Source organism: Onychomys torridus, chromosome X, assembly GCF_903995425.1.
Source record: "Onychomys torridus chromosome X, mOncTor1.1, whole genome shotgun sequence".
Classification (NCBI taxonomy): domain Eukaryota; kingdom Metazoa; phylum Chordata; class Mammalia; order Rodentia; family Cricetidae; genus Onychomys; species Onychomys torridus.
Window position 1 is genome coordinate 16,321,574 of NC_050466.1, and position 23,067 is coordinate 16,344,640.

A 23,067-nucleotide genomic window follows, 5' to 3' on the forward strand; every position below is an offset into this window, starting at 1 on the left:
CTTCATTTCCCTCACCACCCCTATCCTGGTTTCTGGACCAAGCTTTGCAGGTCACAGAAGGGAGGGAAGAAAAGAAACGGGGGCATGTAAATACTTCTGTAGTTTACCCAGGTATGGCACAGGGGCTGCATAATAGCCAATTAGCATCTTTCACAAACTAATTCCTCAGAGAAAACAAGCAATGTCTTCACAGGGAGGTGAGGGCTGGCCCAAGTCTCTCCTCTTTGAATAAAAGGCACACACACTTGTTCTACCTCCTCAGTCTTGCCCCTAGAAGAATTTTAATAGATGGAAGTCAAATGAAACAACAACAGGATAGCGCAGAGCAAAGCAACATTTTTTATTGAATAAAGAAGGGAAAACATGAACATCATACAGCAAAGGCAGCTTTTCTGATGAAGCTGCTACACTTTGTGCTAAATAACCTCATCAACCAAGAGTATACAGAATACACAGAACAGGGCAGTTACCTCAACAGCAAAGGAGAGGATGAGAATACAGATTTTTTTAAGATAAAATTTGGTCAAGTGACAAATTTAGTTGTTCAAAATTTCTAGCCCTTATCCACCTAAATTCAGTATGGTTCTACATATATGCTTTAGGTATATGCATACTGAATCCCCATTTTTCATGGAAGCTGCTTTTTAGAAGATTTATTCAATTTTTAATTTCAAATTTATATGACCTGATATTCAACTTTTAAAAATTTGTGTTTGACATAGTATGTGTGTGTATATTTATACACACTTAAAAAACCCCAAATCAATTCTTATAAGCAGAGGGGTCATGCTTCCCTCCCCCTCAAACTAATGTTGTGAATTTCAGTTATTTCTCCTGTATGTCTAAGAAACTTGGTGTGTTCTCAATGCACCCACACAGTCAGGTGGGTTGACAGATGTGTCAAAAATACTTTATGAAAAGAGGGAGGTAGCTCATGCGAGTTGGCAACCTTTTGTGTATTGTTTCTTGCTGGAGCAGGCTGCCTCCCTTTGACATCTTACAGTTAAAGATGAGAGGAAAACTTCACTCTGAAGCCTAGTGAGCACAGATGTACATTTACTATAATCCACCTTCAACTTGGCTTATAATGTAAGATGACGAATACCTTACACCAGTACACAGCATGAAAAAAGTACTGAAGAAACTTTTTATAGACAATACTTTTTTTTCATGTTAAACATCAGCTTCTATGGGATATATTTCCAGGATGGTTTGTTATTACTGTATAGACATTCTAGGCCATACAAACATCACAAGTAACATCAATGTCAATTTTTTTCCAATATCTGTATCAATTACTGGAGGCTAATTCTAGCAGATATACTACTTAAGGGAGGAAAAGAAGATAACCATGACACATTGCAAAGAGAGCAATATAGCATCTTAGCAGTAAGGGTGGTCAGGGACCAGAAAGAGGGGACTCTCGAGAAGGTGATGGTGTGGTTTCTTCAGGTGGGAAAACTGTAAGCGTACAAGCTCGAATGCCACCAAGGGACTCTGGCAGATCAAAAACCTTATGCCATTCATCCTTCTCTGGATCATATTTTTGCACTATCTCAACCATACAGCGATTATTCCATGAATATCCACCAACCACATAGATCTTATTCTCAAAGACAGCGACCCCAACATCACTCTGCCCTCTTAACATGGAAGCAATTGGGGTCCACTGGTCATGGATAGGTGAATAGTATTCACAGCTTAGGACATCATCATAATCACTGGTTCCCCGGAAATGATTGCCACCAATGACATAGAGCCTGTCTCCCACTGTACACATGCAGTGTAGGCCTCGAACAGTGGTCATTGGTGCCTTCTGGATCCATTTGTCGGTATCAGGGTCAAAGCACATGAGTTCCTTTTGGAACGTGTCATGGGTAATTCCTCCTAGAGAATGAAAATAATAGGCATAAGGCAAGGAAATCATAAAAATGTAAAAGTAAGTCCTCACATATATAGGTAACTTTTAGCTACATTTTATGGCATATTGTAGCTTAGAAATAGTAAATTTATAAATATTGTCACTCTATATTCTTTTAACAAATAAAGAAAATATGTTCAACTTTTTAAAACAAATGAATAAGGTATTATATTATTATAATAACTTTCTCAAATAAAGATTGATCACACTTAAGAAGCTTCGATGAGGGGGTTAGGGATTTAGCTCAGTGGTAGAGCACTTGCCTAGCAAGTGCAAGGCCCTGGGTTCGATCCTCAGCTCCAAAAAAAAAAAAGAAAAAAAAGGAAGAAGCTTCAATGAATGGAAATATATTTTGGCCAGTATTAGAGTTGAGTCAGCAGTAAATCTGAACTACAAAGCATCAGTCTGTTGTGGGTTTATAATGGGTAGGCAATGGGTGCTGAGCACCAAGCTAGAGCACTTTAAATTCCAGGTACCCATTAATTCCTTTTCCAAATCAGAATACTCATTCTAATTAACATATTAGGATTGTAGATACAAAGCAAAATATTTATTAAAAAGTGTTGAAAGTCTCATGCCAGTAACATACCAACCAGGAAGACTATGCAAAATGGTTGGTTTTGTAGAGTTTGAGGTGAGCATGAAGAAAGTGACATCTGATATCTGCTTTGCAAAGCTAAAGAATTGGAATTCTGAACATTATGGGAATTTCATATATGTAGCAGTTGGTTAGTGTATTAGGTCTTTATAACCTACAAATTACTTAAGACTAAGAAACATGATCCAACCTATGTAATGAAAGTATCAGTCTCTATCTTCAGCAGACAAGGAGTAGACCTGAGCTAATCTTTATCTGTATCATTTCAAGAGGCATCAAGTTGTAAGACAACAATCAAGGGAGCACAGTTTTCTATGCTTTAAAGCCTTACAAGAAAACAAACCATTGTTTTTGTTTTTGTTATTTTTGGGGGGGTTATAAAATTGGCTTGGGTCTTAGCCTGACATCAATGTGGAAGATGACTTTTTTTGGAAACATACACCGGTTATGAAGACACGCCACTAAAACCATTCAAATGTTAGTTCTGCCCTGATACCTGTGACCTTTTGTTACAGCAGTAGAGAACTTACACACATGACACAAGTATGTGATACAATATGATTTCCTTTATGGTTCTGTCAATATAAGATGCCCCATGGTCACTCATGAATTGAACCCTAGAAGCCTGCCAATCACAGCTACAGGCCTAATCCTTTTTGACCACAGACATCATAAGGCAGCCCTCTGTGATTCATCGACTCATCATCCCCTCAACAATTTTGTTCTCTAAGAACATAACTGCTTGCCTGGTATTTGTAGGACTTCAACTGGGTAAAAGGGCTATCAGAGGCAGCCTGGACAAGGGAAGAAAGAAAGAAAAAAGACAGGAAGGAAGGAAGGAAGGAAGGAAGGAAGGAAGGAAGGAAGGAAGGAAGGAAGGATGGATGAAGAGAGAGAAAGAGGGGGGAAGAGAAACAAAATTGCCTAAACAATTAAATGTCAATATCAAAGGTGATCATTATGTTAAAACATATTTCTGAATTCTACAAAAGGGCAATTCAAGCACAAACTATTTGAGAATGAAAGTTGTTATTTGAATTGAGCCATTTTAGAATTTTTATAGAACTATATCCCTGTATATAAGGGCACCAGAGTAGAACTCCATTATAATACTAAGAGAATATTGTGTGTGTGTATGTATATGTAAATATGTAGGTATGTATGTATGATCGGTTACACTAAAAGAGTATTATGCATATTTTATGTACAATAGAGCCTATATGTTATATAATGTAATATTTCCTAATATGACTTAGACAAATTTTTAGGAAAACAAATTATTATGTATGAACAGAGAATATGATTGGTGTTTACTAGAATACAAAGTATTGAGACTTTAAAAAAATGAACTGGCAAATCTAAATGCTTTCCAATTTCTTATAAATTATACATGTATAGATGAATTGGTTTGCTGCTAGCTTGTAAACTTATAAAATTCTCAAAACATTTACATGCAAATGTACACACAAAATTCCTCCTAAAGGGGTTGGGTAATTAGCTCAGTGGTAGAGCACTTGCCTAGCAAGTACAAGCCCCTGGGTTCGGTCCTCAGCTCCAGAAAAAAAAATTTTTTTAAATATTCCTCCTAAAATATAAATTATATTTTGACTATTTTCCAAGAATTGTCATTATTACTAGCACTATATGGAAAGATCATATAATTAAAAGTATAAACATTATTATGTTGTGTTCACAGGGTAATTGCTTACCTGAAATGTACATTACTCCACCATATACAGTTCCAGCATGGCCATAGTGAGGCTCATTCATTTTGGCAACGTAGGTCCATTCATTTGTCTTCGGATTGTAACATTCTACTGTAGCTGTTTAAAAAAAAGAAATAGAATGATTTTTTTAATCTCAAATTTTATTTTCTTTTTAGTAGAGTAATAATAATGTACTAATCTCTGAAAATGCATAAATCAATATGAGAGACCTCAGAGGGACTCTTAAAATTTTTGAGACTATATTAATATAAAACATTAAGATATGTTACATTAGGCTAGATGATATGAATATCTAACACATTATACAACTGTAAAAAAACACTAAGGATTATTTTCTGTCATTTATTTGTATCTTTTTAATTTGACATTTCTTTACCATAAAAATACAGAAAAAGATTTAAAAAATCATAAAGAAGGAATAACACATCAACTCTGAGTCCTTATTTGGACATAGGATACAGGAAGAAACATCAATATATGAAAAACTAACTTCACAGTCGAACCTGAGGAAATTATCACTGCCTGGTTTATGTTGTACACATTTGACTACAGCAACTGCTGTAACCAATACTACTTTTAACCAAAAGATGATTAGAAACAGGTGTTAAGTTCTTTATTAGGCGGACTTCATATCAGAAATCAATTTGTCATCTTCAACGTACAGTATTTCGGACAAGCAACCTCAATTACTTAATATCTTTCAATCTATCCATTGTTGGAAAACGTAAGAATAGAATATCATCAGCCTAGACAGATAGAAAATATGATTCTTTTTACAAAGACATAGGGATGTTCTGAGGACTGGTAGGAAGCATGAAGTCTAGATGGACTTGAAAGGTTAAGATTATTAACTACAGATATTGCAAAAGCTAATCCAATTCTTTGTTTCGCTCAACCCCGCCTTTTCAACTGACAAAACCACAACACTACGCAGGGAAGCACACTACCAACCTGAAAATAAATTTTGCTTTGGTAGGTTCCCTTCAAGCATTATGATATAGTTTTGACTTTGTAATATAGTTCTATACTGTGACATAAAGCAGAAAGTCTAAGGTTTAGCTACTTGGAGCCGCATGTAATCCCAACTGAAGAGTAAACCTTTAAAGCAGGTTCTCCATTTAACTACAGGCAAACGTGGGGATGGAGGAACGACTTTGTTTTCTGTACTAATTTCATTTCTTCCAACAGTTCTTATGCAGTTACTTATGCTTCTCCCATCCTCCCCATATGTTAGCACTTCTCACAGCCCTCCAGTAATTTCTCTTTCCACTTACTTTAGGTATTTTTAATTTCAAAATCGTTCACTATTCTCATTCTGACCTATTCTCTAGTCTTACATGAGGCACTGAAGTCTTTTTAAAAGTTTTAATAGACACATAATACTGATGTATTCATAGTGTACAATATGATGTTCCAATGTGTGAATACATATATGATGGTCAAATCAATGTAATTAGTTTATCTGCCACCTCAAGTACTTATTACCTTTTGTATTGTGATGCCTTTTATACACTAATTTCTATTTGCTTTATCATGATTATCACTTGACCAGCAAACACACTAAATGTACACTATTCTCTTTCCCTTTCCTGTCTCTCTCACATGCATACAAAGTGACTTAGTGTATTGAGTGGACAGAATTTCTATGAGAAAGCAATCTAATCTCACACCTTAACAAGGGATTTTTAAAAGACTTCCAGGTATCATCTCACGACTAGCCATATGCTTTGCTTAATGCGATGTTTTCGTTGAACTTTGAAATTTCTCCATTATAACTGCACTTTCCTATATCTAATTCCACCTGTCTTGATGCAGTTTCCATTATTTTCCTCTTATTCTTTTTATGGTGGAGTTAGAAATTAAATAGCTAATCTCTGTGGTTGTTAATATTTCCCTATATGAAAAGGTAATGCTGTTCCTCTGTCCATAAGGTAATTTCATTTTTCTAATAGGGGTTGGAAGAATACATCCATAGTTTCTCATACAGGAGCCTCTAAGTGCAAGATGGAAATTCATCTCAGTAATTTTAGCTTTATTGTCAACCTTTAAAGTCTCTGTGTGTGCAAGTGTTTTTATTAGGGAAATCAGTAAGTGTTCATTATGAAAATGAAATGTAGCTGTTTCAAAATTTGATGTGCATATTCTTGTTTCTGTCTTTCACTTTTGTATAATAAGCAGATACAGATACTGTCCATAAGACTGACAAGCAGAGGAGAGCAAAGTTAGTACAAGGCAAGGAGCCTGGACCATAAAGTGATGGTTGCAACCATAAGCACCAGGGAAAATGCAGGATAGGTATCAGCAAACTTCAGTCCCAGCCACTACAGCCCCTGCCCATTTCTGTATGGCCCCCGATATAGCAATACAAATGGCTTTAAAATGTTTTAAAGGTTGGAAAAAATGAACCAAAGGACTATTTTGTAACATGAAAATTATATGAAATCACAATTTCAGTGGTCATAAATAAATAAATTTTTATTGGAACTGAGACTCAATTATTTGGTTATGAATTGTCCACAATTGCTTTTGCTCTATAAGAGTGGAGCTCATTTGCTGTGTTAGAGAATTAATACCCCACAAAGCTATAAATAAAGTTTCTGGGACTTTGCAGAAGTGTCCTGACTCATAAACTAGAAACTCAATTTCAGTGCTCTAAGGTTCTGGTGTATAACTTAGAGATTCTTCCATTTCCTAACTATAATTATGATGCTTATTTCCTCTGGCTCAGGGACCCCCATTCTCAAGGTCCAGGGCAAGTCTTAAAGAGACTCTAGATCTAGAATCTCAGAGTTATTGTTTAGTAATCAGCAAAACTCCAAATCCATTAAAGGATATGGGGACTCATTTAATAAATTTTAGTAATTTTACTGCATATTTATTTGAAACTTAACACATTTTTCTGTTATTTCATCATTTGAAAGCTTTTTTAAATATGTAATTGAAATGAAAAATCTGAGCCATTATAGTCATCTTCAAAATAGAAAACTTCAATAGAAGGCCAGTTTCAAAGGTCGGAAAAAAGAACCTAAAGACTGTTCAGAAAGAAGCCAGAAATACAAGAATCACTTGTCACTTAAGTGGCAGCTCCTATATATTTATCCTATTTTCCTATTGCAACCAATATCAGGGAAAGCAGAATATCCAAGGAATTATATTCCAATATGACACCAGACATGAAGATATACAGTCTTTGTTTTATGTGCTACCGTCTTAGATATTTTTCTCCTTAGCCACTCCTACATACTCCATGAGAGAATTTTAAAAGGCCTGCTATATTAAAATGATCTATCATGACTTACAAAGTTTGCCACTGTTTTCCATTTATAATTATTCCTGGGCAATGTATATTGTGTCTATGAAGAATACAAGATGCACTGGCACTAACGAACCTGTTAAATCATGAAGAGCCTTTCCCCATCAATCTCTATGTCTTGCCTTCCTCTTCCCATCACCTTCTCTATTTACATAGGCATGTGAGTGTGGAAATTTAATGAGTTAAGAAGGGGATGGTCATTTACAGGAAGAGATGCTGGCAAGTCTGTATAAGGGGAATTCCAACAAACCAACAAGCAACAACAATAAACCTCATCTAGTCTCTGTCTGGAATCCTCAGAAGTATATGAAAGACTTTCTTTAAACCTATTTTTACTGCAAAAATAATGCCAGCATGCAAAACTAGACAGGGAACCCAATACAAGTTCTGTTTGGATTTATATAAAGAGATTATTATTAATGAATAAACTTCAGAAAAACTCACTGTCTAGCTTCACTGGGAAGAAACCAAGGACAATTAGATCAAGTTTTGCTATGTCAACAAAACAGAACATGACAGTACACTCTCCCTCCCACTAAGTATTATATGTGGAGCTCAAAAGCAATGCTAGTTAGGGTCAGAAAATGAATGAAGTCTCTTGATTTTAGTTTTGTGCAATGATACCTTCTGGCCTGAAGTCTTTCCCAGAATCAAGACTCTCAATTTGAATGTAATTAGTATGTCAATCATGTAATTTTAAAAACTCCAATATACTGTGTCTTAAAATATTTAGTAAAAAATCTCTTTGACAGTGATACTGTTTGGGAAGTAATCATTTCCTATAAAATTTTAGGAATAGTTTTATATTTTCCAAATTATGGAAGATTCCCCCCCTTTCCCTCCCTCCCTCTCTGTCCCCACTCCAGGGTAGCCCTGCCTGTCTGTCTTCTTTCCCTGTGTCCTGGAACTCTCTCTGTATATCACGCTAGCCTCGAACTCATAGAGATCTACCTGCCTGTCTGCCTGGGATAAAAGGTATGCACTACCACATCCAGCTAAGGGATTGAATATTATAAAGTGAACTATAATTATAACTAGAGCAGCCTCATAACAAGGCAGGTTAGTATCTGTACTGTAATCAGACAAACGGTTGTAAAAAATGCTGTTTGAAATAAGATTAAAATCAATATATAGCATCTCAGGTAGATAATACAATATAATATATTTTAAAGTAGTTATCTATCCTTAGGTTAACCTTTTGAAACCTTTTTAAAGACAAGGTCTCAGCTGGGCATGGTGGCGTACACTCAGGGCTCTAGAGGCAGAGGTAGGCAGATATCTGTGAGATCGAGGCCACCCTGCTCTACAAAACGAGTTCCAGGACAGTCAGGGCTATTACACAGAGAAATCCTGTCTCAAAAAACCAAACCAAACAAACAAACAAGACAGGATTTTACTATGTGGTCTAGATTGGTCTTGAACTCTGGATCCTCAGCCTCTCAAGTGTAATGAATTCAGGTATGTGCCATTAGGCCTAGTGATGGTCTAGCAGTACCAATAGGCCTATTTTTAATTCTTTTTTCAAAGTAAAGTATAATTACATCATTTTCCTCCTTCCATGTCTTCCTTTCAACCTATCCCATGCACCCTATCTTGCTCTCAAATTCATGGCCTCTCTCTCTCTCTCTCTCTCTCTCTCTCTCTCTCTCTCTCTCTCTCTCTCTCTCTCTGTGTGTGTATTTATAAATATATAAATGCAACCTTCACTAATTAGAGGTACAGATCATGTTCAAGGTAGTCTATTCCTATGTCATCTGCCCAGTGCATTCACTTATTTCTTATTCCTATCCAGGCACAACATAAGAGAAACAGAACATGGGGATGCAAGCCAAAAGGAAGCTTCCTAGCTTTTTAGTTTTACATAAGGATTCCCCTTGGCTTAAACAGTGTAATTCCCAGAAGAATAACACTTCTAATTAATATTAGGGACAGTGTAATGAAAATTAAGTGGCTGTGTATTCACAGGGATGATCACATTAACATGCAAGCACTAAGAAAGGGACCCATCCCATGTGTGAATAGACTTTTCAAAATGACCACCAACTGCCAGGGTTTGCTATCTAGAATTCTGTCAACTCTTGAAGACTATCTTTATGGTAATTGCTTTTCATAAAAACCCAGAAAATCAGCACTTGTACTTTCTAGACATTTTCAGATATCATAAATTTCAAACAGTCTAATGAAGCTAATGTGTGTGGTTAAACTAAGGAGACCTAACACAACAGCTCTATACTAAGGGCTGACTAATGAAATCAATTGGGAAAGCAGCACAGTTAATAATCATGCTATCTAGGCTCCCAAATCTACAGAGCTTGGTCCTAGAACAACTATCATAACTCAAATTGGGAGAAATCAGACAGAAAAGGCCATGTTACTAATAAGAAAGTGCTCTATACTTAGGAAAGTATAAAAGAGGAAGTACCTGTTTTCTCCAATAAATAGCTCCATCTTTTATTACTGAGAATCAGACAATATGGAGCTTGGGACACTGGTCACGTCAAGGACACTATATAGAATCAAAGGACTAAAAGGAGGCCAGCGACTGGGCTATACCTCACAGTAATACAGTGCTTGTCTACCACGTATAATGCTCTGAGTTTGAGATCCCACACTGGGGCAGCAATAACAACAACAAACAAAACCCAACAAGCAACTTTAAACCAACAAAAACTGTTTCTAGATACTTTTCAAAAAATGCATCGTTGGCAAGTAAAAGAGATTAAACTATAATAGTGGTGACAGACATAAAATGTAGTGTCTCTGGCATTCATTATGGAAAAATTATATTATTCACATTTAATATAAAATAAGAAAAATACACCTTATGTGGTTAATTTATATAGCCAAAATATTTCTGTTAAAATACACTTGTGGCCAACGTTAAGAAGACAAAAGAAGTATACAATGGTGAGACCTGTCTGATGTTTTAGTAAGAGAGTAATCATGGAAACTAATAGTCACAGATCCTAATTGTCATAGTAAACTTTGTCTAAAACTAAATGAACTGTTTATATTTACTCTGAGAAGAATATTATCTTACTATGTGACCTGTACTAGTTATCAATTCTGGAAATGAAGAAATAAGAGCCAGGCCTCAGTAAAGAAGAATCTTAACCTAGTAAGTACCATAGCTTGTGGGCTTTTAAAAGTGGAGAATGAAGGATTAGGTCAAACTTCTGCAAAGGCACTATTAGAATATAAATTAATCAAATAGACATTCCAATGGACCTTTCCATTATAAAACTATGTGTGTGTTACAGTTGTTGCAATGCAGCAAACTACATATTAGATATAATTTGGACCTTGACCAACAATATGTGCTGAAATAAGATATATAGATGGTCCTTGATATTTTCTTGGAAAACCGTTTACAAATGCAACCCTAGGTATGTTTTTGTTTTTAAACTTCTAGAAGTATTTATTTTATGAACTAAAACACATTTCTGGGTAAAGAAAAAATGTATTCTATGAAAAAGATAAGTACACAGACTTACGCAATTCTCCAGCAGCATTTCGCCCACCAACTGCATACAGATATCCTTTGAGGGCACTTAGGTGGAAGAAGGTGCGCTTTTCATTTAAAGATGCAACTTGTATCCACTTGTTGTATCGAGGATCAAATCTAAACACCGTATCAACAGCCGTTTTTCCTTTTGTGTCATAATTGCTCTGCCCACCAACGACATAAAGAAAATTTCCGATGACAGCAATGCCATGCTGGTATCTTGGGGCATCCATGGGGGCTAGAGATTTCCACTCATGGGTCTTTTCATCATACATGCGCAATTCTTTACTGACAACCAGCTGCTGCCTCAGGACTCCACCGAGTGTAACCAAATGAGTGGTGTCAGACCGAATGGCAGTCCTGTCTGACTGCATAACTGGCTGCATAAATGGCATCATTTGGTAATTGCTGGCTTCCAGAAGCAAATTGACACAAGTATTGTCAGTTCTCATGAAATCTACCGTTTGCACGAAATTAATGAGCTCCTGTGGTGTCATCAGCGGGAATCGTATGTTCTTCATTAATTTTGCAGCAAAGTCCATCCTTGGCTCTTCCAGGCGAAGCCAGCGACAGGTAGCTTTGAAGAGCTCTAATTCGGTGCAGCGCTTAAGGCTGTTACTGGAAAGCACGAAGGCAAGACGCTCAAAGGGGAGTTTCAGGAACTCCCCAGTGGTTATCAATGCAGAAAAATTCTTTAAGACGAAGGTGTTGACGTATTTATCCACTTCTGTAAGATGGTAAGTGTTGGCAATTCGTCCAACTTCAACACAGTTGTCCAAATTAACCTAGGAATCCAATAAGAAAATTAAAACATGGCTGCTTTCTAGACATCTACACTTTGACCACAGAAACTCTTATTTAAGAGTAAGAGTACTTTGTAAAATCCGTATAAATGCAAAAAAAGATTATGAAGTGCATAAAGATGTAAAGAAGATGCAAACAACCTTCACCTTGATTTAGCAAAAAGCCGATTAAACAAAAACGATCCGTTAACTGCTGTGGGATGTTCTGTATGTCAAATGTGTTGCTCCGATTGGTTAAAATAAATAAAGTGCTGATTGGCCTGTAGCCAGGCAGGAAGCATAGGGTAGGCGGGACAAGGAAGAGGAGAAGGCTGGGAACAGAAGGCTGAGGAGAGAGACTGCCAGCCTCAGCCATGACAAGATGTAAGGTAATGGTAAGCCACAAGCCACGTGGCAAAGTATAGATTTATAGAAATGGGTTAATTTAAGATAGAAGAAGTAGATAACAAGAAGCCTGCCACGGCCATACAGTTTGTAAACAATATAAGTCTCTGTGTGCTTTCTTGGTTGGGACTGAGCGACTGTGGGACTGGTGGGTAAGAGAGATTTGTTCTGACTGTGGGCCAGGCAGGAAAACTCTAACTACAGTTAACCTAAAAAGCAACACTTCAAATTGACTATGTCCAAAATAATTCTCTTCCTCAAAAAGTTATCATTCTCTCAAATGCTGATGAAATTATTACTAGATAGAAATTTTAGGAAAATCATGTTATTCAATTATAGTCAGTTTCTTCTTCTTGGTTCTTCAAAGTAACACACATAATTAGAAGGTCACAAAAAGGTCTACTATCCAACTTTTTGACTTCTCTTTGATGTAGAGGTATCATTGTTACTATCCTCCATAGATTCAAAGTTAGTGTTCACAATAAATGACTTAACAGCACAATTACTTCTAGGACAAAGTTATTTTTCATATTTTATCCAGAAATATAAGCCAGAGAATTTGATGAGGGCAGGAAGGATTTATCTGCATTAAAACCCATGATGCAGTAGTTGGGGTGAGAGAGCCCAGAATTTTCCCAGCACTGACTGCCTCAGAGTGGAGAAGTGATGAAAGTGGGCCCTCCACAGCAGGATCTCTTTTCAATAACTGATAGGTCAAAAGAAAAATAGAAAAGTAATATCAGCAAACATAATACAAATGTAAACCACAAAGCAAGCCCACACACAAATATCTCTATGTGTGTATATAACACAGAGATAGGAAAAAGGCTCCAGTGCATCTGTGTGTGATTCTTAACTTTCATCACAGTGTATGCTCAATACATAACATAAAATTAATCAATGTATTGTTAGCCTCCTGGCTGCTATGCTAAAGAGATGTGTTATGCTTAAGACAAAACTATATAATTCTTCTATTGATGTTTCTCTTGAAAGATGAAATGAAGGACTGAAGACATAGCTCAGTGGTAGGCTGGAAATAAAGCATTACTCCTTTGCATAAAATAACAAGCCAGTTAGATATAGTAACAGTAAAAACTCTAAGATTAGCCCACAAATATTTTCACAGTATATTTCTCAAGAAGAATTTGCATTTGTTTCTATTATTTGTTCTATTTTGTTTAATAACTTATTTTTAATGAATTAAAATCAACTTTATACATGTATACAATTCACATGGACAACTCTCACTCCACCCTTCCCCATATTCTTGTCACCCATGTCTACTTGCTTTCTCTCTACAAATCATTTTGTAGCTTGTAGGGTTTAACAAAAGTTTGGATTTTACCAGGATCTTCTGTGTGAGCAAGAGTTTGGAGCTATCCATTTGAGCCTGGAGGGCTGATGGTAATGTTTCCCCTTAAGAAAACTGATTTGATGAGTATAAATTCATCAAAATGTCTAACTGCTTATTTTATTTGGTAGTTATGTATTTAACTTCTCAATATATTTGGTAGCTATATATTTACACCTAAAATAAACTGACACAAAAACAATGAAAATAAAAATAAATTCTGGTGCTCTAGAAACACAGTTTAACAATGTACCAAATATCTTTGATTTCTAATATAAAATATATTTTAATACTATTTTAGAAGTGGCAGGCTGATGTGTCATAAAAACCTTCAGTAGCATTGAGTAGAATAATATTCCATATTTGATTACCCAAATGGTACTAGATACAAGGCATTACTGTTTAAGGTGATGAATCTGCTTCTCAAGGTAAGTGAGAAATACAGGTAATTTATGCTTTTGTAAATATTTATTAGTAGAGATAAGCAAAAATTAAAATTAATGATAGCACAAAATTCTCAAAGATGAACATTTCTGTCATTATTGATATGACCACTAATAAAATCAACAAAAAAGTGGGTATTTAAGATGTTAAAACAAGACCAATAGCTATTAAATTAAATCTAAATTTATAGCATGTAGTGAGTATGAGGGTATATGCCTGTGATTCTAGCATTTGGGAAGCAGAAGTAAGTGGCTAGCCTGAGCTACAAAATGAGATCCCCATCTCCTCCTAAACAAAATCAAAATGAAAACGTTTAAATAGAAGGTAAAATGAACCAACACAAGAGATTAAAAAGCAAGCTACATAAATTGTTAGTAGAGCCTGGAATGCTGGTGTACAACTATAATCCTAGTACATCGGTCTCTGTGGAAGAAACATATTAGGACATTTAATTCTCTTTCCCCTGCCCTAGCCCCCCCCCCCCATCTTCAATAATACCCAATCAAAACAAACATTACTAAAATGACAGGAGAGAAGAAACCTACCTTTTATTTAGGGGCATTTGGAGAATGCCTTCTAGATATCAGTAACCTACATACACAGATGCCCAGGACTGGAAAAGACTTGGACGGGACATCTAATCAATACAAATAGCTCCTACCTTTGAAATAATGCCAGAGGACTTTTGATAACCCTTTGAAGTGTCATCTTCTTTACAAAAGGACTAACTATTTTCTATAGCCTCTATACAACAGGCACCACACTGTGGGCACACAGCAAAGTTAAGACCCAGCAAAATCAATATTACAAATATTCAAGATGCAATAACAAAATGTAATACCTGTTAGGACAGAAAATTCCTAGGATCTTATTAATTATAAATGGGACATGGGTAAATATGTATTAGGAAATTAATTTTCATCAAACATGTGTAGAATATAGGGATAAGAGTTGAAACCTCAAACAGTTAACAATATATAGAGATTAAACTTGATGGCAAAGAGTAAATAATTTTGGCACAATTCAGGATTACTTTATTCTTGTTTGCTTTGACCCACTTCTCAGTCCTGACTCTTAGTAGTGCCTCAGGTAGACGATCTCCAGATGTTTAAATGAAGTAGTACTTTAGAAATGGATACAGGCAGTAACATATAATGTAATTTACATATATGATAGAATAACTTACACTTTAATACTTAAATCTTCTTTTGAGAATTCTTTAAGTAGAAATAACTCAAATTTCATCCTAAGTTATCTAATTTCATCTGAAAATTTGGCCAAAATTCCCCTGTAATTTACTCATGAAATCAGACTTACAACAGAAGCTAGCTCAGATAGTATTACTTCATTTAAAGGGGTTGCACATACTCTGGTTTCTCTTCAGAGCATCTAAACCCTACCTTTTAAAAGGTCTGAACACCAAAACAAGAAACAATTCTTCAAACACTTCTAGTCCCTTTTCAAATTGTTCTTCAAATTTTTACTTCTATTTCCTTGGCCTATATTATTTCAAGTAATTCTCACACAATCAAACCTTCAAGCCATCCTCAAAACAGTTTCCACATTATAATTTTGCTAGTTCGTATTAACACATTAGTCCTTGCTTGATGCTGTGGATTCAAATGATTCTGGCTGCACCCAAACACCTTCATTAATGTAATTTGATGAGTCAATGGCACATTGGATTAGAAATCAAATATTAGTTTGTTAAAGGAGCAGTGTTACATATGAAGAGATCCTGGTACAGATTAAATAAATGAATGCCTGCTTTTATGCTCTTAAGGAAAAAAGTAGAAATAATACACCTTCTCAGTGAGAAACCAGCCCACACTCTTAGAGATGAAGTAAAGTTCCTTACTAAATAGAGCACCTGGTTGACTGTGGCTAATGCCCAAATAAGAGTCGACAACCAAAAGATTTCATTAGCTTATATCCACCTTAGGCTTATGCATTTTATATACGTCGCTGTCATCCTTAAATCTCATTTTGAACAATTTAAACAGAGACAGGAGACTGCAAGTCTGACCACATAGGCAGATAGGAGATTTATACAGCAGCAAAGATACTGCATATTGCCAGAATAATAATAATAATAATAATAATTATAATAAATCTGCCAGTGTTGTTCTTTTTAAAATAGTTGTTACTGGGGAATCATCTTGTGTACCTGGTAAAAGCACAGGGGATTAATGGTAGACCTGGACTTGCTTAATGATGGTTTAACCCTATGCTGCCTCGCACCCCCAGCTGCCCCTTAGAGATATATCTTTGGTATAGAATCGATGTGACTAATGGCTGGTTGTAAGTCAGTGCTATCTCCTTTGTTACAAGAATCAGAGTCTAATGGCTGATCAATCCTAATGAGTAAACATTTATATACTACTACCTAAATTTTGTGTATCTATAACAGGCTTAGTAAGCATGATACTTATCTTTAGGGTGTTTAGGAGGCAGTGCTCCTTTAGCTAAATTCCACGTGTGACTTAATGTTTCCTAAGCCAATTTATTAGTAAGTCCTTTATAATACCAATTCTATCACTTCAGCTTCTTCTACATAACCCATTCCATAGACTAAATTCTTCTTGGTGCTTTCTAGTATGTTTGGGGAGAGGAGGGTGGAGGGGCAGGGGAATTTGCAATTGGTATGTAAAATGAATCAAAATTTTTTCTTAATTAAAAAAAAACAACGAAGCCTATTTCCTCCAAAACATTTGGTTTCAGCACACAGTTTTAAAAACATAGGCTCATCTTACTAAGAAATTACTCATAATAATTTAGCTCAGGGAATAACTAAAACAAAAAAAAAACCTATGTGAAATAGTCATAGTATCTTGAAACATGAAGTTCTAAGTAGAAAAGGTGCTAAGAAGGAAGGGAGAAAATATCTCAAAGCTGAAGAGTGGTTTAACTAGAAACACAATGCATCAGAAAAAAGAAAAGATCCTGGTACTAACAATCCACCAATTTTCTAAAAAGTAGATCAAAGACCATGAGAAAGGAGATTGCCATCATAAAAGAACACAGACACATTCTGTTAGCATGACAAAGCATGAAAAAAGTAGAATGATGTTCAGAAAAAGATGAATCTCCTACAAGTTCACAGACAAGGAAATCTGCAATGAAGAGTTGGAATGAACTATAGCACAAGTAAACATCACTCCTACCAAGGCTCCTCACTACATATGGTGGAGCTTGTCTGCTGAAGATATTAAAAGCAAAGAACACAACCTTGAAGACAATATTAACTGTCTATGATAATGAAGGCATCTCAAGAAAGCCTTAGTTATAGCAAGCGTTTCAAACACATTAATTACTAAATTACTGGAAAGGTATAAATATATAAAATCACTATCATTCCATCTTCAAATAAGAGTTTTTAAATAGTTATCTTGAAAAAAATTCTTCTGTACTATTCTGATAGAAATATATTTACATTAAATACAGTTGGTTTAGCTGAGCAGTGGTAACAGATGCCTTTAATCCCAGTAGTTGGTAGGAATAGACAAGTGGATCTCTGTGAGTTTGAGGCCAGTATGTTCTACAAAGTGAGTTTCAGGAGCCAAGGCTACACAGAAGGATCCAGTCTCAAATAAAAAAAAATAACAAAACAAAATAAAAAATACACTTGGGTGTGGTGGTTCATGAGGCCTCTGTTGAGTATGAGGCCAGCCTAGTCCACAAAGAGAGTTCTAGGCCAGCTAGGGCTACATAGTGAGACCCTGTCTCAAAAAAATGTATATATACATAAAAATATATACACATTCTATCTCTTTCTCTCACACACACATACATTCTCTCTCTCTCTCTCTCTCTCTCTCTCTCTCTCTCTCTCTCTCTCTCTCTCACACACACACACACACACACACACACACACACACACACACACACTCTCACACTAAATTTGGTCATCTTTCAGGTAAAGTGATCATAACATCTGATAACATCTGAAGTTATAAATGCCAAACATCTGTTAGATAATAGGTCAACACTGCTTCTTCATAATCACTATTTCCAATGAAATCACAGAATTTTCTCTAGTTTGTTTCAAGACAAGCATATGTTGCTAAGCTCAGTGGAAAGCAATGCTAAAGAGTCTGCAAACATAAGCTTTAAAGGTTATTACTAAATTAATCCTTGAACTTGTTACATTCAACATAATCACAGTTTACTTGAAGCTCTAACATGCTGTTGGTGATTAAAAAAAAACTAGAGGAAAAATAGTTAAGAGTATGGGCTTTTCATAATGGGATTAAAATGAAACAATACACAAATTTAGTAATGCTGGCAAACAGTAGAATGAGCAATTAATAAACTTCACTTAGACTGTTCAGCAGTAATGATATAAGTCAATAATATAGCACTGTATGGTCATAAAACCTTTAAAAGAGCAATTAGCTTAAAATTTTACAATTAGTTATGACAGTCATTTCAGTACTCTATAATGAAACAAAATATATTAAAAAACAGGTTTTAATAGTATAATTAAATGGGTATTAGCTGACATATAGAAAGTTTCTCATTTTTAAATGTTCTTTGTTTAATATGCCTAATTTTTTTATTTTGTTTTGAATTGACATATATTATTTATTTAAATTTACTGGTACAATATAATGTTTCAATACATATATATGTTGTATAAAATTTAAAGTAATTAGCATATCCATTATCTTATTCATTATCTTCACTGTAAGGACATTTTAAATACCTTTATAGTTATTTTGACATATATGAAACATTACTAGAAATAGTCACTTCAATGTGCTGCTGTTCTGGAATACCAGAATACTACTATGTAACTCTGTTTCTGTACCCACTAACCAATTTCTCCCTCAACATCCTTTAGCCCTATATTCCCTGGAGTCTGGTAAGCACTATTTTCCTCTGCTTCTACGAAATACACTTTTCTAACTTCCACATGTGTGTGTGTGAACAGGTAGTATTCTTTTTCATATGTGTGCCTTATTTCACTTAATATATTATATCCAGGTTTATCCTTGTAACTTGTAAATGACAGAAAAGTATTCTTTTCATCATTCCCTTGTGTATTTTTATCACATCAGTATTGATTTACCTGTTGGTAGATAAGAAGCAGCTTATTAATAAAATAATTAGGTAAATGTTTTCCCCAAAGTTGGTGTTTTAAGGAAGAAAGTGTTCATGATCAACAGTTCAAAAAGGCCAATATTAAAGTTGACATTAGTTAAAACCAATTATAGGAAAATATATTATCGATCAAATAATGAATTAGAAAAAAACATAAAATTTCACTGTTACTATAATTTTAATCACAAAAGCAGGCTCCAGGAATTGTAGAAATCCTATCATCTCTGTATAAGCCAGATAATGCTTAAGTTTTCTTAACTAAAATAAAATAGTGTCTGTAGGAATAGAATGACTATTAAGTAGTTCATTGATTAGTTGATTACGAAAAAAGCTAACCATATTCAGTGTGATATGTTCTAAGTCTTTACAAGTTAACACTTAACTGCTAGTTCTTAAGATCAAAGTTCCCATATTCAAAGAAGAAAAACTGTCAAGTTCACTTTAACAGAATTCGAGAAGCTCAGATTACTTTTCTATGTAATTCAATAAAAGGATAATGTATAAAAATAAGTCAAATGTTGTATAAAATCACTGAAATGAATAAAGCAAAATTAAAGTAAATAAAATTATGGAACAAGTTGAAACACATATTTGCCTATAAGAAGGCTTTTGTTAAATAATTCTACTTTGTGAAATTTACCTGTTTTATTTTCCACTTACTCCCACACCACACCTTATACAACAGCTTCTTCTGATGATAAGTTTTACATGGCTATACAACTGACTTCAGGAGCCCTTCTCTAACTCTACATAAGCATCTACCAACAAGAAAAATAAGATCTGAAAATATCTTACCCCTGATATGAGGAACACTTTACAGAAGTCTAAAACCGGTAGAATCTGCAGAAAGCTGGCAGCTTCCAGAGTGTCTTGAAGGTTGTCCATGTTGAGAGACAGTTTTGAAGTATAGATGAAATCAATAATTTTCCTTAGACCTACTCTGCTCACGCCATGAAGCTTAATGCACATTAACTCTTGTTCTTTCATGCCACCTTAAATGAAAAGAGAGTCAATTCAATGAAGGTGGATAATTAAGGTCAAACTCACTTCTGCTGCTAATTAGATACATTAAAATCAAGGGAAAGTCTTATTCCAAGTAAATATCCATTCCACAGTTGGGCACGTTTTTACAGTTAAAAGAACACTTGAAGAAAATTCTCTCTATACTAATGCAAATGCTTTCAGATTGGTAAATATTTCTTTTGAAAGTATGTTTTAATGACATAGAGCAAAATACTGGATTTTCGATTGGAAATAATAATACTACAATAATTAAACAGGGCTTTCTCCTAATGTCTTAAAGTGAATGCAGGGTGTCAAAAGGCAATGTACCTGTGAACATAGCTTTGAAGTAGTCACTAGCAGATGCCATCATGACTCTGTGCACAGGGTAGGTATCATCAGTATCACCTGGCATCAGGGTCACATCACAAAGCAGTCCTTCATGCCGAAGCTGGTCAAAGCCCTGTAACAAACACATGAGTTGAGCCAGGAATCAAGGGAAAAAGAATATCACAACCCCTGTGTGCTAAGCTTCTGTTTATAGGTCCAGTGTATTTTGAAAATAGAGCCAAAAGAGTGCTCAAAAGGAATAAAAACTGCTGTGTTGACCTCTGTATACATTATACAGCACACAAAAAAACAGAACATTAAGGCTAATTTACATTAAGAACAAAGAAGGGAAGTATGTAAATTCATTTATTTATACATTTATTTACCTTACTTGGAGAAAAAAATGATAATTTACACCCTTCAACCTTCCAGAACTGCTTTCCATAATCACATGGATAGTACTGCTGTAGGATTTTAAGAGAATTTTTTGCATTTTGATGGCTTTTCCCCCTTGAGACAGAAAGGAGGGTATATGTCTATATCAAGTGCAAGACTGGAGTTCATCCTATCACCTGAATTGTTTATCCTCCTTAAGAATTAAGGATTGTGCTTTAAATATTCCAATACCCAGCTTATTGCTGCTGCTGTTTGGCCAATTATCTTTCAAGTCAGAGATTTAATTATCTTTGATAAAAGGAGTGTAGGGAGTCCCGACAGTGGGCTTAATTGTCTCCAAAGGCTTAAAGGATTAGCAGAGGATGAACAGGCTAGCCCCTGCAGTGGAGAAGAGAGACTGGTCTCAGTGAGAAGAATACCTGTTGATTAACTCCTTCGTCTGTACCCCAAACAGGGAGTTCAGTCTTGACAGGATTATGTATTGTATTTGTGTATCTTTGCCAATGAATGGCATGTTTTTGTTCATAATTACAAAACTGTTCACAAATGTCCCCATTCCTCTGCAAACACAGACACTCCATACCCTAGCTCTGTAATTCACCCCTTGACTCTCTTATTCAGAAATGTAGATGGAAAAGAGTAACATGAATCTTGCCAAAGCAATGCCAACCTGGAGAAGCTGTTCTCATACTTAAGAATTGACACTTAACTATTCATATAAGGAGCAAAAAGTTCAGTAAGTTTATGGGAGGTGCTTTTAAATTTGGTAAGTATCTGTAAGTATAGAATGAGCACACTGCAGTGGGGGTAAGACTGTAGATCAGCTGATAAGCAGACACCATTGGCTGGCACTGTTTGGGGACCAGTACCTTTGAATTCACCAGTGCTTTGGCATATCCTTTGTAGTAAATGTTCAAGTTAGGATATGCACAAGACCCCATTTCACTTAGAAGCTGTCAATTAGTACTTTAAAGTCATGTAAGCATGGTGGGCAGAACATAGCTTTTTGTCATATTAATTAGGAACTAGAAACAGCTTCTCCCAAGAATGAAAGGGAATGTGCTTAAGGTGCTTGCTGGGAAAGAGAGTAAAGGTTGAAAATGAGAGGAAAAACAGAAGTGAGCCTAGTGTTTAGGAAGAAAAGTTTGGATACAGTGGAAATGCTTGTTTTCTCTTTCTTCCTCAAATAAATTTGAGGTTAGAAATTATAGATATACACCTTTTAAAAGTCAAAACACATAAGGATAAATTCAGGTGTACTGGTGCATGCCTAAATAACAACAGAGTCTTGTATCTCAATATGCAAAGACAAACTTCATTTTAGAGGATGTAAACTCTCCCTTGGTGACATACCACAGCACTCTGATGGTCTTTCAACTTTGGAAATTACAATTGATGCAACAATGAACTTCCTGTGGACAAATAGGCTCATTCCTTAATATCTGGACAGCTTGACTCAGCTCAGCTAAGGTATCAAGAGACTTTATCCTCCTCACAAAGTAAATCATTGTATATCTATTTACACAATCATGAAAAACTCAACCCTTTCTCAGTATAATTTGATGACATGAAAGACCTTCGAATCTGCCTTCAATCTATCTACTTTTTGTTTTCATTCTCACACTCTTTAATTGTTTTTTAAATTTGAGAATTTCATATGCAAGTACTGTATTTGCACCTTGTTTATGCCATTCCCTCCTGTTTTCCTTCCACCCACTCTCTCTGAAATTATTGATCTCTTATACACACACACACACACACACACACACACACACACACACACACACACCCTATTGAGTCCATTTAGAGCAGTTTTTGTGTTTAGGGCTGTACCACTTGGGATTGGATAATTTATCAGAGGACTTGTCCTTTTGGATAAGACTCATTCTCTCTTCCAAAAGCCATTGATTGCTTGTAGCTCTTCACCTAGGGGTGGAGCTTTGTGAGAGTTCCCCATCTATACTGTAATGTCAACTGATGTCATTATACAGGTCTTGTTTAGGCAGCCATATTGTTGAGATTCATGGGTGCAGTTTTCCTGTCCTATGTAAGAGACACTATCGTAAAGTAGACTTTCAAGTTCTCTAGCTCTTACAATCTCAACCTTTCCACTCCCTCTTCTGTTGTAAGGGCTGCCCTGTAGATGTGTCAATTAGGAGTTGGCACCCCACAATCTCTTCTCTGTATTTT

General features: G+C 35.5%; 1 protein-coding gene across 8 annotated transcripts in view; it reads right to left on the bottom strand.

Annotated features, from left to right (window-relative positions):
* Positions 1-316: 316 nt before the first annotated feature.
* Positions 317-23,067, bottom strand: part of Klhl13 (kelch like family member 13) — a 152,703-nt gene continuing 129,952 nt past the window's right edge. For all 8 annotated transcript variants that reach the window (XM_036174715.1, XM_036174722.1, XM_036174718.1 and 5 more), the window contains 5 exons: positions 20,482-20,614; positions 19,945-20,141; positions 11,054-11,849; positions 4,229-4,342; positions 317-1,887 (listed from right to left, as the gene is read on the bottom strand). In XM_036174715.1, the coding sequence (XP_036030608.1) occupies positions 1,400-1,887; positions 4,229-4,342; positions 11,054-11,849; positions 19,945-20,141; positions 20,482-20,614 (1,728 nt within the window). In that variant the 3' untranslated portion in view covers positions 317-1,399. The remainder of the gene's footprint in view (positions 1,888-4,228; positions 4,343-11,053; positions 11,850-19,944; positions 20,142-20,481; positions 20,615-23,067) is intronic.